The sequence below is a fragment of the Sceloporus undulatus genome, chromosome 3 (assembly GCF_019175285.1).
Source record: "Sceloporus undulatus isolate JIND9_A2432 ecotype Alabama chromosome 3, SceUnd_v1.1, whole genome shotgun sequence".
Classification (NCBI taxonomy): domain Eukaryota; kingdom Metazoa; phylum Chordata; class Lepidosauria; order Squamata; family Phrynosomatidae; genus Sceloporus; species Sceloporus undulatus.
Genome location: NC_056524.1, coordinates 225,589,092 through 225,606,519, shown reverse-complemented (window position 1 = coordinate 225,606,519; position 17,428 = coordinate 225,589,092). Strand labels below are relative to the sequence as shown.

At 38.5% G+C, this 17,428-nt stretch overlaps 1 protein-coding gene across 1 annotated transcript in view; it reads right to left on the bottom strand.

Annotated features, from left to right (window-relative positions):
- Positions 1 to 325: 325 nt before the first annotated feature.
- The window catches only part of ST6GAL1 (ST6 beta-galactoside alpha-2,6-sialyltransferase 1), a 118,914-nt gene continuing 101,811 nt past the window's right edge, over positions 326 to 17,428 (bottom strand). The window contains exon 6 of the mRNA XM_042459232.1: positions 326 to 1,621. Within this exon, the coding sequence (XP_042315166.1) occupies positions 1,614 to 1,621 (8 nt within the window). The 3' untranslated portion in view covers positions 326 to 1,613. The remainder of the gene's footprint in view (positions 1,622 to 17,428) is intronic.

Below are 17,428 nucleotides of genomic sequence, written 5' to 3'. Positions count from 1 at the left end.
AATTTTTTTAAACTTCCCAATTCTTTCCTCAATGATTTCTTCTCCTGCAGAAGATTTGCCATTTTGGTTTTTTTTCTTTCAAGTTTGTAAAACCTATAAATCTGACTCTTTATTCCCTCTCCAGAAATCTTGTGCCTAATATATGGGCTCCAATGAACTATAGCAAATCAAACTTTAAAAAAACAAAACAAGCCAGAAGTATGTGCCTATCTTTCCCCCCGCCCCAAGTTCTATATGATATTGACTACAAAAATAAATTTCCTGCAAAAACAAATTCTATCTAGCAATTTTAAAGAATCTTTCTTTTTTTTTGTTTTCTCCTCACCTTGGCACAGTTAATCCTCAGGTCTTTGTTCTATACACAGAGCTGTCTTTGTCCTAGGCACAACATTCAGTTTTCCAAATAGTCATGCTTTTGGTATCAGATGTTCATATCTAGTAGAAAAAGGTGATTCTCTAGAATTAGCAAAATATCACTGTTTTCAAACAACAACACAACAAGCTAATAGCTGTGGCTAGCAGTCTTGAAGAGACATTGGTATGGGCTACTCAGCAAAGACAACTAGTGCCTTCCATGTCAGTGAGGTAGACAATTCACATTAAGTTTTGCTTATTTATTATTTAAGATTTATTAGAGCTATTCAAAATACTAACACATTTGGGGGATAGACAAACGACTACAATTCACAGTGCATTCACTGCCCCAGTGACATGGAAGACATCACCTGCCACTGCTACTTAGCAGAGGACCTAGAAAAGCATGGAATAAGTTGATCCTTCTGAGTTTGTATTTGTGCTAATAGAAGAGGTATACTGAGAATTCCATGGAAGATGAAAACAAGGAGAGATAAGCCAGAATGCAGATGCTCTTCTTCTTAGAAACAGATACTAACCTGCCATTGGTATCATTTCCCCCCCATCATGATTCTTCATGAAGTTGAAGCATCCTCCTGGCTTGGGCCATATATTAGCCCTCCTAACTAAATGGCAAGTGTGTTCATTCCAAGAGCAAAAAAATATTAATATTTCTGCTAACATATTGACTTTTGGTGGAGTGTTATGACAGACATGGAAGATGCAAAAACAAAAAACAAAATAATAGATGTATCTGTCATGAAAATAAACAGTGTGGTTAGCAAATGGAGATTTCATCCTGAGTAATCAGATCCAGCTCAAGACTGTTGATGGGAGGCCCCTGCCAAGGTCTGATGTATTTGTTTAAACTAAGGGCCTTAGACTGCTACTTAACACTGCCATTCAAGTGAACACAGCACAGCTGAGAAAGAAATAATTGCTCAGACTATGCCATGTGTAAACATTGATTTCTCTAAGGTAAGCATTATATGTTCAACAGGGGACATAATTTCAACCCTTCTATAACAGACAGTCAAAAACCAATCCACCCCCCAAAAACTCAAATCCAACAATACATCTAAATAATGAGTCCAGTAGAAGTGTGAAGGTAATTCACATTGTGTTATACAAAAAATTTCTTACTTCACTTTGCCAGAAAGCTTCATTTTTATGCTTGTTGCACTGCCAAGTCTACTGTTTATGGCAGTGGTGCCAGGCAGATGGGGTCTCGCAAGAGTAGAGAAATACTAGGTACAAGTTCAGATTCCTGCAAAGAAAAGAAGAAAAAAAAATCAAGTCCATGCTCAGATTTCAGTTGGACAACATCAATCCAGGCATCATTCAGGTTATGATAAGGCAGAGTCAGCACCTTGGATAGTTCCATGCGAAGCTTAGGCTAAAGAAGCATAAAAAGGAAATCAAATGCAGCTTCAGGAGCAAGCAAAGACTGAGCATTAAACAGAGCTGCAGCTCCATCTGTGTGACCAGCTCTCTTTGCCATCTCAGTCAAAATGTCTTTATTTCAAGAGGCCTTAGCCTGTTTCAGTAGGCATTACTTTTAATAGTCTAGGGAAGACTGTGGTTTTGACATGCCATCTGGGCTAGAACTGGAGAAGACTAAGAATGACAATATAGAAAGAGCCCAGCAAAACAGACTCTTCTTACACTAGAATTTCTGGGGCAATGGGACAATCTGGGGCTAATTCTGAGATCTGCTGCTTCTGCTCAACATATAACCTAATCCCACAAAGCTGCGGAGTTGCATCCTGGGGTCATAACAGTGGGATCCATCATGTGGAGCAGTTTTGATAGTTGGTAATAAGTAGGAGTTATAAGCTAAAACTAGTTAATCATTTAGATTTTTTTTTTAAAAAAAGTACAAACTCCAGTGCATAACAAATGAGGTATATTTTTGGAAATGTTCATCTTTGCAGCACTAACACAAATGTATGTAGGCAAAAACACCTGACATTCTGCTTGACAACACATTTACAGAGAATAAGAGAGCAAGATATCATTGCTTTCTTAAGTATTTTAAGATTGTTGTGTTGGGGAAAAAATGGCATTTGATGACAATTCAAAACTAGTTGATGGAATAAAAGGGCAGAAATGTACTGTTAATAAGAAAGTTAGATAATTTTCATGGCATGTGTGATTTAGAACAACAGCCAGATTAGATGATAAATGGCTCATAGAAAAATGTACAGATAAATAGATAGATAAGAAAGAGAGAGATTAAAAGTAATAGAAAAAAATAAGGTTGTTTTCTTTCTGCCACTTCCATTTTATATATTTGTAGAAGAGGGAAGCATTGACTTATTTAGGATTCAAAGCATGATACTTAATTTTGATTCTCATGAAATGATTTATCTATCACATATTTAAACCAAAAGGAGGTATTTGTTTCTGTTGTTTGGTGGATCAATATACAATTTAATGGTTTCTTTTCTAGATAGTTTTCTTCCCTAATAGCCAGTGGCTTTACAGTAAGGGTGGGGAATGTGGGCTCATCTGGAATAGTCGGCCTTTACAGGAATAGCTAATGTCTGGCTGGCTATACTCTGACTTGCTGTACCAAAAACTAGCTGGATCCAGACAAGAGGTTTAACTCATTCTGAAATTGGCGTGATGATAAATGAAAAAAGTAACAAACCTTGCTTTGGTTGTGTATTCCTGCATGGCAGTGGGCTGAACTGCATTGTCCTGGTGATCTCTTCCAAGTTACTCTATGATTCTATAAATTTGCAGAGGTCTCCAGAAACTTCAGAAAAAGTTATCTTTCATAAAGAAGCAGATCCCCAGCTCCAAAGTAAAGAAATGCCACCTCAGACATGGGCTGTTGCAGGTGACATCCAGGTAGAATTAGGAATACTGCATCTGGTGTGTAGCTGGAATTCAGACATACGCTCAGTCTTGACTAGTTGTCTTCTCAAACATGTCATTTCTCAAATGAGTGGATCTCATGCATGAGCACTTAAATCTGCATATAAGCCATCCAAAGTAACTATTCTCTTTTTACTAAATTAAATTTTGCATGGTCACTATTGTAATGTTGTGTTGTGGAGAGCCTAGAGTTTGGGAAATGTACATTTTAACTACATTTCCCAGAATCTTCCTATGAACATGGACCATGGCTATGGAAGTTGCAGAAACTGTAAATTTTTCAACCCTGAGTCTAAACTAGGAAGTGACAGTGTGGATTGAGGATCAATATTGTCTGGCTTCCCTGGAGCAATTGCACATCAATACACAAGGAGAGGAGATGTGAAATAAGGAGAGGGGAGAGGAGGGTGAGCTCGATTGTACTGGTTTTGCCATGCCTATTAAAACTACAGAAAAATAGCCAATAATGTACAGGGAAAAGGTCATTATTAAACTCCTGAATCGACAAAAAAATTTCAATCCATTCTATTCTATTCAGCAGTATGTGAACGGAACCATAGCTGCATCAGGTTGCTGATGTGCATATTTAACAGCTCATGCATGATGTCTACTCATGTGAAGAATATAGCATATGAAGACAGAACACACACAAAGCTCAGGACCAGGATCAAGTCTGGCATATGTCTAGAGGTTTAAAGATTGAGTTGAGATATACTGATGTGAAAATAAGTACAGCATGAGTCCCTGAACAGTGGAAGTCTCCTGTTAGCTGTGTCACATAAATTTAACATGGACTCTTTTGGCCTCCCTGGTAGCAATCCATCCTTGTTATGTGACTCACCTTCCTAATTTTCCCAATTATTCTTAATTTCCCCTGAAAGCAGTCTTAATATACCTTAATTGTACAGTACAGTATGTACACTTCGGTCTATGAATCCAGAAAACAATTGTAGTCTAGATTTTCAATAACTAAATCCCCACAGGCTAGTATAAAATGGCTAGCATCACCAAACCAAATCCATGAGCCTGCAAACCATGTTACTTTCTTGGCAGATCATTTGAAACCTGTAGCAAAATATCAACAAAATGCACATTATAAAAAATCTTGTACTTGATACACTACAGAGCTAATTAGATCTATGGAGATTCCATTTCTCTCAGAAAAGAAAAATGGGAAGATAATCATTTGTGTATCTATTTTTAAGTCTTTATGTTGTTATAAATATTTGTTACTGAATGAAGTAAGTTTCCAGTTATTAATTTTTCTTAGTGTGACATTGAGGAATGCAGGGTATAGGTTGTTGCTTTCAGGGTTACCATCCCCAAACAATATAGGAAACATAATTTAACTCTTCCACCTCTCAGTTAGATGTCTTCATTTTTGTCCTTTATACTTTTTTTTTGAGGGGGGGGTCCCTTAAACCATTGTAATTTTGTGTCTAGTATTAGCATCCAATCATATTCTTTATAAAGTTTGCAAACTGGGTGGGAAGTTGTTTATCTAAATAGGAACACTGCTTCTATTCATGAAAACTTCACTAGCTATGCCTAATATTAATTGTTGTTCATGAATTTCCCAAAACCTAAACTAGAAGTAAAACAAAAACTATGCTATCACCACATATTGCAGTAATGGAACCTGCAAATTGTCCTTTATTTTCCATAGGATATTATGTAGCCAGCATTACATCACCCAAACATGATGGGGGTGCAGCTAATATCAGAAAATTTCAGGAAATCATGTTGTAGGACATAACTGCACCAGGTCCCATTCTCACCACAATCGTGTTAAGTAAACATACCAGAAATATGCCAGTTTCAGAGTGGCCATTACCACGTGTCTTCACAATAGTGCAATTGAGTCTGCTTCAGCCATCACACTCACTTCCATATGCCCTCTTAATGCTACTTCCCTGACCTATGCCCCAGGCCAGCACCCTTTGTTTGCTTTGTTTTTTTCATTTTTAATGCAATTCTAGAACTCTCCTACTGCCATTTTTATTTTATTTTTTTAAAAAAGAAATAAAAATAATAATAAAGCACTTGGCCTTCTTGGTAATAGTAACGGGGAGGGAGGACGGGGGAGAGGAGGAGACATTGACACCATGTGACTGCCAATATAGGGACTGGCCCAGAAGCAATGTTTTGCATTTTGGGACTTGTGTGATTGCTAGGTCATTGATGGGTTTCCCCTGTCAATGAAAAGGGATGACCCAGCCTTGCTTCAAGGACACAGTAGCTACGGGTCAAGGGCATCATTGTACCACAAAAACATTTTTCCAGTTCAAATAGTTGTTTAAAAGTCATGTGTGTTAAATTCCTTAATCTCAATTGCTAGTCTCAGATTAGGGCCACTTTATCGATGGGTACATGGTAAGTGAACACTTATGAAGTTCCACTGACCTAAGGAGTCTCCTCTGCTTGGGAGCAGCAGTTGGATTTGGTCCCCTGGAGTTTGAAGTATAAAAGACACTAAGATTTTATATGCATTAAGTAATTTAATAAAGCAACTGAGCAGCACTGTTTCTAGGCAGAACCTGAATCCTGGATGGTTACCATAATATTGAAATAATTGTATTAAAACATATGCATGCATGCACATACATATACACGCACACACGTGCATGCACACACAGACACACATACAAAGCATCAGATATTTTACCACTCCTTTTTGGCCCTGTTCTTTTTAAAAGATGTGGCTTTGGCGTGGTTTCTGGCTGCGCTTGGGGCATGCATCATCTAAACACTACGCCCTGAATACAGATGGAAAACAGTTTATTTGGTCTGTCTGTTTTGAGTCTTAATCAGGGACATCATGAGCCGGAATCTACAGGACCTAAGCAGAGCAGTGGAGGACAGGGGGTCTTGGAGATGTCTCATTCACAGGGTCACCATGAGTCAGAGTTGATTTGCAGTTAACAACAACGGCACATACTTACATGCCTCCAACTATAGCATACTATCAAATCTAATGTTTAAATCTAAGTCCTTCAATCACATCTGCTCCACAAGCACAAGAACAACAGGACAGAGATTCAAAACTGATGGATTCGCAGCAGGGATTTCTCAAACTACAATATCTCAATCAAGACAGCAAATAAAGAAACACCAATCAACAAGGCAAGACTGGTGTTCAGGAGCAATCTATTACAACAGAGATCAAACAGAGAAAACAAAAGAACTGAAACCATTCAAATAGATTATCAACAAGCTACAACCAATTCTGGAGAATAGCATTGTCCTCTCACAGACTCTGGGTGACAGACCTGTACTGGCTTACAGACAGGTTGTGAACCTTAAACAAATACTCACAATGGGACACATAGTGTTGCTGTTAATGAAGGGAGAAGGAAGGCCCTGCCACAATCCAGATGCCAACTTTGTTCCCCTATCTACTGTGATAGCATCATTACAGGTCCTAATAATGTCACCTAGGTGCATTTACTCACTTGTCGTCCAATATGATATATATTATTCTATGTCAGCAATGTTCCTTCTCACTCTTCAACAGGACAGTCTCTGCCCATTCTACAGTGGACAAAAAAGGACAGTCTCTACATAAGAGAAGAAACAGGCACAAACTTGACATTAAAAATCGCAGTTCTTGGGAAAAAAGGTTGTAGAGTATTTCAGCCTTCCTGGATATACAGTTTAACACTTAAAAGGAGTAGTGTTCAGACAATCAATCAATCAATCAATCAATCAATCAATCTATTTTTTTAAAAAATTAAAGATTATTTGGAAAAAGAAACATGTAGGACTTTATCATATGTGGCTTTTAAACCGCCATAAAAGTTTGATAATAGTACCTTTGGTGATGACTATTGAACAATGCCATCTCCGTCTTATCATTGCCTTGTCTTCCAATCGTGGCTGCCTTGCCAATTGCCATTGACAGGGAAAACTGATCAATAAACTCCCAACCATGCTGCCATAGTGCTAGTCCATAGGTGCAGTAAGTTACGCCTGTGACAGTTCCTGGATCATATGACCTCCTCCTTCTCCCTTCCCCTCCCATTTGCTATTCCATCAGCTGGGATTTTTTTAAAAAATAAAACTTTCTTTTCTTTTTTCTATTTTAAAACCACATTAGCATAACTCTAGAATTGCAATGAAAAAAAAACAAAGACACACACACACACACACACACACACACACACACACAGGCAGACAGGGTTAAAAACAAGGGTGGAAGAGAGCATGACTGGCCAGCAACAGGCTGGTTGCATTAATGAAGGGAAGTATGATAGGGAATGCTCCCAAACCAGTATGTATGCACTTCCTTCATTGTGATTGTGACAAGAATGAAGATAGTGTGACAAAGTCCACAAACTGGGATGCATCCACAAATTTCAGTCCATTAGCAGTAGTATAAACAGAGACAATGGTTGATTGGCATACAACATGTATTGATATATATGTGCATACTGGTTAGTCTGTAATAAAGCAATCCTCCCCAATAAAGCTTCTGAACTCAAAAATACTGACCCTTTCCAAGCAGCTTTAGTGCTTTCTCACCTAGCTATCCAAGAATCAGCATGACAGACCAATATAACCTTACTCAACTATCAGAAGGTTTATGACCAGTGTGACACACAGCATCCTTTTATATCCTGCTATGATCTGTTACCACCCCTGTGTAACCATTAATATACCTGAGGTTTGGATTAACTCAGTCAGTGTGTTAGAAGAAGCAGAATGAGATTCATGAAAGTTCATACTAAAATAACCAATTTTATAGATGCTGCTTTATTCCTCCTTGGCTGTTATGTGCCTTCATGCCATTTCCAATTTATAGTGATCTTAGGGCGACCATATAATGGGATTTGCATGGGAAATCTGTGGCTGGGAGTGTGACTTGTCCAAGGTCACCCAGTGGGTTTCTAGACCCAGTGGTCAACTTATGGCGACCTCATGAGCTTCATAGGGTTTTCTTTAGCAGAGGAGGTTTTGCCAGTTCATTCTTCTGAAATTTAGCCTACAACACCTGGTATTTGTTGGTGGGCTCCCATTCAAGTACTACCCAGGGCTGACACTGCTTAGCTTTCCAGATCAGATGGGATTTTTTTCAGGTGCCTTCAGGGTATTTGGGCTTATACATTCCATTCCATTATTTTTTAACTGAATAAGAGAATTAATATTACTCTTATGGTGGTATAATTGCAGCTTCTTAGTTCCCCCCCCCCCCACTAATTATATGGCTATGCACTGACTAAGTGGTGGAGGAGGAATCTTCCCATGGCTTGTGTTGTTGGCTCATGCCCTCTTGTGGGTGGGTATAGGTAGACAGACAAGGTAGATAGAAAAAGAATGTATTTTGCATCATAGGCTAGTGGCTAATAGCATTCAATTTTTTGAAAAGTATATGAACGTAACTACATATTTCTGAGAACATTTTTTACAAGATGTAACTATATTGATAATTAATAAGATTGTCTTTTGGTGAGCATTTTGGGAAAGAGTATCAGAAGGGAATTTTTTTTAAATATTATTGCTCTCTTCCTTTTTGAGATATCTTATTTTTATTTATTCTTTATTAGAGTACTTATACCCCACCCTTCAGCCCTAAAGGCTATCAGAGCGGCTTACAATTATTATTTTTAATTAGCCTGTTTGCCATTCAGGTTTAGGATTTCCTGTGAATTCTGGAGTCAGGAGTAAGCCAAGAACATCCAGTATCAACCAAACTGCACTGATGGGCAGAAAATGTTCATGCAGTATTGCTTAACTGAGATACATTTTATGAAACTCATCCTACTCAGAGGTCCACTAAATGGAAAATATATATTATTAATGTGAAATGAAATTCCATTTGCTAGAATGGGCCTGTTGTTGATTTGATATTCAGCATATTCTAGGGATGTATTCAGTTATTTCCAGGTTTGCTTGACTAAAAGACCTGTGGCCAGAATTTTCTTGAGACATTCTGCTTTTCTAAGAGCTCTACACGTTTGGTTTAACTGAAGGTTGATTCCAATGTATTGAACTGAGACAGAATGACTCCCAGTGTACTAGATTATTTTTCATATCCAGAGTTATTTGTTGGAAAGCTCCTACATGAACCTGAACATTAACTGTGTCCAAGAAATGCAGAGCTTCTGATGCTTATCAGTGTTGGTCTATTCAGGCAAGTAGCTCTTTCATACTAAGAGAGTCTTTGGATATTATTGACATGTATGATGGAAATGTAAAGTGTTGCTGAAGAAAAGTGGTGGACTGGTGTAGAATTAAAACATTTTCTTATTTGAATCACCACCTCCTGATGCAGCAGTACAGATTGCAATGGCATTGGAAAAACAAGTTGGTAAGTACATCAGCCTAAACTGGTATTATGTCCTTGGCCCAAAACACACTGCAGAATTAATCCAGTTTGAGACTGCTTTAACTGCCCTGACTCTGTGCTAAGGAATCCTGGGGACTGTAGTTTACTGTGGCGCCAGAGGTCTCTGCCAGAGAAGGCTAAATGTCTCACACAACACTACAGTTCCCAGAATTCCCTAACATTGAACCAGGGCAGTTAAAGAGGTCTCAAACTGGATTCTTTCTGCAGGGCAGAAATCAAGATTTGATCACTTCAGACATTATTTTTCTGGTTTAGTAACATATAGGACTAGTTCAGACCCAATAAGAAAAGGTTTTGTCCTACGTGAAGAAACTTGAGTCCTCTGCCTTCTCTTTTGCACCTTTAAGATTAGGTATATTTGCTGCTAAACACAGTACTCCATCTGAATTTAGGGAATTATGGTTTGTTTAAAATACCTCTTGTGCACAAGCCACTGAAATATCAGTAGGTATTTGTGGGAAATGTGTTTCTTGCACTTGATATGGGACTACAAATATATCCCACCATTAACTACAGCAGATTGAAAGTATGAGTAACTGATGTTCTAAGATCATGTAAAGATTGTTTATTGGAACTTTAGATTTGAATATTAATTCAGTAATGTTAAAGGTTCACAATTGGAAAATTCACTACTATAATGACTGAAATAGTTTGATTAACTTGGTTCTCCATAATTAACACATTGTTTTAGCCATTAATGTTGGTGTTTACAAAGAATGGGAGGGTGGCTGTAACTGTTGACCACCCAAGGAAATACCTTTTCTTTACTGGCTCCTTAAAAGAACTCTTTATCCCATATGTGTTGCAAAGTCAATAATGTGATTGCTGCCTGGGAATGGCAAAAGTTCAACATGTCCGGGGACTTTCAGGCTGGAAATAATTGTCCTAAGTCATAAGATCTCATCTTACAACCTCAAATTTAGTTTGCCATTCATTTGCCCCTGTCTTTTCTTCAAACTCCCACAGCATGTACACTTCACTCACTCTTCAAATCCCTTGTTTGTTAAAAGTTAACAAGAGTAACTTGATTCAATAAAGGGGGGCACTTGTTTCAGTTAGAGGACACTAGAGGGCACCAAATACAGCAACAGGTGATTTGCTATAGAGATCAGTCAGTGAACCAAGAGTGGAGAATTCTTTTATCTAAAATTTCTAGAGTCTCTGAGTATGTAGAGAACATTTGTTTTCTGCAAAACTGAATCATTGTATTTCTTCTGCTTTCCCATTCCCAATAAGGAAATATGATTTGCAAAAATAAGCAGTTCAGTACACATTTTGCTTGTAAGAGCCAAGGATCCCACATTCAATCTGAAGCATCTTCAGTTTTAATTATCAGATATTTAACAACCACACTCTTCTCTGCATCCATTTTACCCTAATTGTAGAAAGTAATAGAAAAAGAGGAGGAGCAGGAAGAGGAAGAGGTTGGGTTAGCAAATTGGATAGTGAGGAGAGAACTAATGATGCAAAGTGATGAGAATGGGGGGTTTGAGGAAACTTTTCACTTAGGCCTTGTCTGCACTGGCCAGAATACTCCGGGTTCAGCATGGAGTACCCTGACTGCAGAGCTGCCCCAACCTCCTGTGCATCTCAATTCCTGCGTCAGGGCAGTTGTCTGCACAGGTGACCAGCTGAGCTACCCCAAATGTCCACTGCCATTTCTGAGGCCAGAACAAGGCAACCAGCCATGATTATATGGCTGGGCACGTCATTCTCACCTCAGAGTGAGTGACTGCTGACAGTCACAGATCCATACAAAAAGCCACCCCAACTTGGGAAAAGAGGCTCTGGATCTTCTTGTCTCCCATAAACTGTTCTCCTTCCCTGATGCGGACTCCAGAAACATGTCACCCCTCCCACTCCCACACCCTTTCTTCCCAAAGTAACCACACAGAGCCTGTTTAGCAACAGAGGGCTTGTCTATCCCTGCCAGAATATTCCAGACTGCTCCTGGACTATTCTGGCCCAAATTCACCTCTTACCTTACTTATTTCCTCCGGCAATAATTGGTGGCAACTTCTCATGAATGATACTAATTTGTCGCCCAGTGTGTTATTGAAGTCATAACAGTATCGATGCTTAGGCACCTTGTTCTGATTTCAAAGCAATTCATGATTGCAGTGACAGCAGCAGGTGATGAATGGGGACCATGATTGAAAAGGTCCATCATCCCTGAAAAGTCCCTGAAAACCCACAGCGAAAGGTGTATTATTTGTGCAAGGAAATCCTGAATTGGGTCCAGACATCCTGAAGACAGTATGGACTCGGTTCAGGGGTTTTGCCCTGCATCATGGAAGGAGGATGCAGTGAGCCCAAGGGGAACTAAGGTTAAAACACCCATGCAGACAATTTGTGGCCAGAGTCATGAACTGCATAACAAGGGTCATTCAATGCATTTCCTTGGATTCTAATATTTCTTCTCCTGAGGCAGCAGGTTTTCCTATTTTACTCAATGTGACAGATGGAGAAGGACCCACTGTATTCTAGTGATCCAATTCATTAAGCCATAGCTCAAACTTCAATTTTAATTGGGCAACCTAGTGAGTGTGAGGTAATTGCTAGAAAAAATTAGCATATTAATAATATAACTAGTTAATAAATGAGTTAATTCCAAGCTAAGTTGTGCTTTATTTTACATGATTCAAACTGAATTGCTCAGAAGGTAATTTCTAGCAGAGAGCTTTCAGAATGCCAAAATGGATTAAACTAATATTTCTAAATGTCTGTTACCTAAAACATTCAAACATATTGAACTGGAAAGACAAAAAGGACAGCAAATGATGAATAATTACATGGATTGCTATGAAATAAATCAGAACAGAAATAAGCACTTTACAAAATCTTTATTACAAATTTTACACCTTTCGAACATTCATAATTATTTCAAATTATTTTCATCATCTGTATTGACAAATCTGATTACTTCGGGGTTTGTATTTACATTTCAACATGAAAAATGCAAAAAATGTTATAATAAAAGTATTCTGAACAAGTTCATAACACGCCTGCTACAAAGTAAAAAATATTCCAAATTAAATGTTTGGAGCTATGGTGAAATAGGCATCAGAACTACTGTACTCTGAATTTAAACCATGGAAGAATTTCCATAATTTGAGTTTAAGTGAGTCACAGAGAGATGCATAGAAAGAATTTAATTTTTATGGATGTTCAAAACTTAATATTCAAATCTTATGGATGTTCAAAGCATATAGATGTTTAAAACATGTGTGTGTGCGCGCCTTCATGTTGCCTATTGATTTATGGAGACCCCTGGAGTTTCATAGGGTTTTCTTAGGCAAGGAATACTCAAGAGGTGGTTTTGCCAGTTTCTTCCTCTGAAATGTAGCCTATAGCACCAAAACTTTCAGAAGTTCAAATTCAAATGTTTCTTATAGCAAGGCTTCTAATCCCATTACTCTGGGGCAGGGAGCGGGGAGTTCAAATGTCCCCCAGTCCTGCATGTTTAAAAAGATATGAGGGCTATATGGTTATAAGGGGAACCCTATTCCTTATGTGAAGCGGAGGAACATGTTTGATCACAGCAAAGCCCTATCTAGTTCAACATTCTGTTCATGCAGTGGCCAATTGGCATGCAGGGTTGGGCTAGTTTATGCTACCCCTGTGTAGTGTTTCAACTACTATTTATTTATTTATTATATTTATTTGTATCCTGTTCTTTACCAAGAAGTGGGATTCAGAGCGGCTTCACAGCATTAAAAACAGTACAATTAAAAACATAAAAAAATAAAATAAAATTTATTTATTTATTTATTTGTATCCCGCTCTTTTCCCAGGACTAGGACTCAGAGCTGCTTCACAGTATTTAAAAATAAAAATAGTACAATAAAATAATAAGTACATTAAAAAGGAATTAAATCATTACAATATTAAAAGATAGTTATTAAAAGAATAAAACATATTTTAAAAAGATAAAACTATAAATAACAAATTTTTAAAATTGTCCAACATCCCACCCTGTCCTTATAGCAATTCCTTAAATGCTTGTGTGAACAGGTAGGTCTTCACCTGCTCGCGGAAGGCCATCAAGGAGGGACCCATTTTGATCTCCCTGGGCAGGGAATTCCAGAGTCTAGGGGCAGCCACCGAGATGACCCTCTCTCGTGTCCCCACCAACTGTGCTTGTGATGGTGTTGGGACAGAGAGAAGGGCTTCTCCAGAGGATTTCTGAGTCTGGGCCAGTTCATACCAGGAGAAACGGTCTGCCAAATAGTGTGGACCTGAGCCATGAACTCCCCACTCCCTGCCCCAGAATAATGGGATTAGAAGCCTTGCTATAAGAAACATACTATCTATGGAAACTTCTATCCAGAACCATCCCCAGTATCTTCTGAGATCCATGTAAAACTTTGTTAGTAATCTGGCTAGAAGAAGAAGCATCATCATCATCCAACTAGTCATTTACTTATTGCTTCAACTAAACAAAAAATGTTATGCTCAGGCTGTGATGCACTGTACACAAAGCTGACATAAAATCTAAATGGGAAAGGACAAGACAACCAGAGTACTATTGAACAGGACATACATGTATGCCAAGATCCTGCATTATAGGATGTAGCTTAATAGTTTACAGGTGGAGTCTCTCCTCTCACCCCTCCAAAACCCACCTTTTAGCTGCTGATCCCCTCCCCATGGCCATTTAGCAATGATTTAGATCCTCAGAGGTGTTGGCAGATGATGCCATTGTTCTGTCTCTGCCTGTAGAGACATGTCACTAGAAAGCTATGAAGAGAGGGCTCCTGGCAGGATTGGGGGGATTCTGTGAGATCTATATTCTGACCTCCACAATAACTGAAACAGTGACGCACAATGACATGAACTGAATTTACTATCAGGATAACAGTAAACATAGACAAGCTTCAGCCAGTAATCAGAAACAAAAAGGGGAATAATTATTTAGAAGCAACTTTGTGGGGAAAATATGAGGCATGAAAAGTGATTGAAAGCAACAGAGAAAAGTGGCTTGGATGATGTAGGGAGAAAGAAAGTACCAGGATAAAAGCAACAGTATTTTGAAAACTGGGGATTAAACAGTGGGCTCATATAAGGAGCACAGAATTTAGGCCTACTTCTCATAGTTCCTATTAAATCAGCACACCATCAGAATTCACTGGCTATAGGTTGCAGGCGACATTGTGATTGGCTATGCTTGACATGTGAATAACATATACACAAGCATCTATGAATATTATGTGTACACATGTTTTCAATTCAGACATATTATTCTGTAAAATCATTTGGGGTACTTTGTTATATGTGATGTATTCAGCACATTGGGATACGAGAGCAGAGAACTAGCCAGGTTAAAGTGGTGAAATAGTTTTAAGAAATAGGGGATTGCAACTGGTAACAGGGACCCAGTGCAAAGGCTAAAGAGAAGGGTGGTTTGCTAACAGTGATCTATAATAAGTATCCATGGGGAGAATGACAGAATTCATTCATCCAACCTATATTTATAAACCTGCAACAAACAGAATCTATCTTTCACCTGGAAGATTTAGCTGGAGATGCTACAGGGAATAGGTAGTTTGTTCTACTACTGGACTGCTCTTACCATCAAGAAGTTCTTCTTAATGCTTAGTTAAAATAATATAATTTGAATGCAGTGGTTCAAACACTATATTTTTAAAAAATTATTTATTCAATGTATATCCTGCCTTTGTCCCCAGATGAGGTTCCATGTGGCACTCTTTTGAATATTTGAAGATGAGTATCATTTTTCAATCTTGTCTTCTCTTGGCTAAACATACTCAGTTCTTCATCTGTTCCTCCCTGGACATGGGCTGGTATCTTGTTGATAGCTCAAGTCATAAATTCAGTTTACACCTATGTAAATCCTGTTTGGGCCATTTCAAAAATCCGATTTTTCTACTTGACACACAATGACTAAACTGTCCCCCAAACCCCAACTTTTAGCTGCTCTTCCCCGTTGCCAATATACTGGCCACTGGCTAGTGAAGAGCAGGGGAGCAGCCAAGAAGCATCCAGCTATATTCTTATAGATGGATGTACAGCACTGATACTATCCTCCTGAAAACACTCTTTTCTGCACAGAAGAGTTTTCTGCACACACACACACAATTAAAAAAAAACAGAATTGTTTCCAAATGGTAAATTATCTTTGAAAGCCAGTTTTCAATTACTTTCTCTCAGAAAGGGCAAAAATGGAAAAATTATGTTCACACCTGCCAAAAAAATTTACCAAGTGAGGCCTAGATTTCACTAGTGATTTATATATTTTTCTCATATTTCCCCCTGAACTAATTGTTCTATCCAAATTTTCCTGGATCACTCTTCCTCCACCTTCACCTTCTTCAGGAATGCAGAACTTGGAATAAATAGGTAGTCAGCCCTCCTTACCCACTTATTTTTTAATGCACAGATTCAAGCATCCACAACTTGAAAATATTTTTTAAAAAGTATAAATTCCAAATAGCAAACCTTGGGTTTGCATTTTATATAAGGGACACCATTTTGCTCTGCCATTATATTTAATGGGACTTGAGCATCCACGGATTTTGTTATCCCTGGGGATCCTGGAATAAACCCCAGCAATAAGAAGGTCCCACTATATAAATTGTTCTTCCCTCATTCTTTATGCCAAACGGCTAGACAACAGGGAATATAGTAAACTTTAACTAGAGAGCTTGTTTTATAAAGGGCTAGCCATGGCTACTTTGCATGATGTAAAACCAAATCCATTTGATGCTTTAGTCCAAGTGGTTGTTTTGGATTGGAGTGCCCTTTTCATTTACTCATCAACATTCATTTCCCTCTAATTTCTGGTGTATTGTGCCTTAAGAGATGTGGCTACCTGTTGTGTGCAGTGACTGGAATAAATATTCTGCATCTGTGATTAGCCTGAGCTTATAGAAACACAGGGGCACAGGAAGCTGCCACACAGTGAGTCACATCACGCTCTATTTATTCTCAATTCTGAAATTTCACTCTAGGATCTTTTCTAGCCCTAAAGATCACTGCTTCTTCTGGTCTCCCATCCAAGTACTCACGAGAACCAACCATGCTGAGCTTGAGATGAGCTCCAATCAGTGTTGCCAACAAGCCTGGAAGATAATTCCCGGAAATGTTTGTCCAAAACCCGCTGAATCCCCCCAGATCACACAAAATATTCAGTCACAATTCCCAGAAAATTCCCATAATGTTAAAATGGCAGATGTTTTGCAAATAAACGTAAACATAATTGAATAAAAATAATTGTAACTTACTTCAACTCTCAAAATCACCATTGAACCAAACAAAGAATGTTTCAGTCCTTTTAAGATATTTATTTTGACATGAAGGGGGTTCGGGAAGCTTTGTGCCAAATAGAAACGTGTTCGGCTGCAACCACACTGCAGAAATAAATCCAGTTTGACACCCTTTTAATTGCCATGGCTCAGTGCTAGGGAATCCTGGGAATTCTAGTTTTCGGAGACATTTAACCTTCTCTCTCAGCAAACTGGTGTGACAACAAACTACAGTTCCCAGGATTTCATAGCACTGGGCCATGGCAGTAAAAACAGTATGAAATTGGATTGTCTCTGGAGTCTGAAGATGCAGCCTAAGTTGGGTCCAAGACACACTGCAGAAATAAACCAGTTTGAGACTGCTTTAACTGCCCTGGCTCGGTGCTAGGGAACCCTGGGAATTGTAGTTTTGTGAGAAAGAGCTCTGGTGCCACAATGAACTACAATTCCCATGCATCTGAGGAAATACACTTAAGTCTAGGAAAGCTCATGCTGCCAACTTTTCTTTCAGTGAGACTCAAAGGTGCTACAATATCTATCTCACTATCATCATCACCATTATTATTATCATTATTAAATC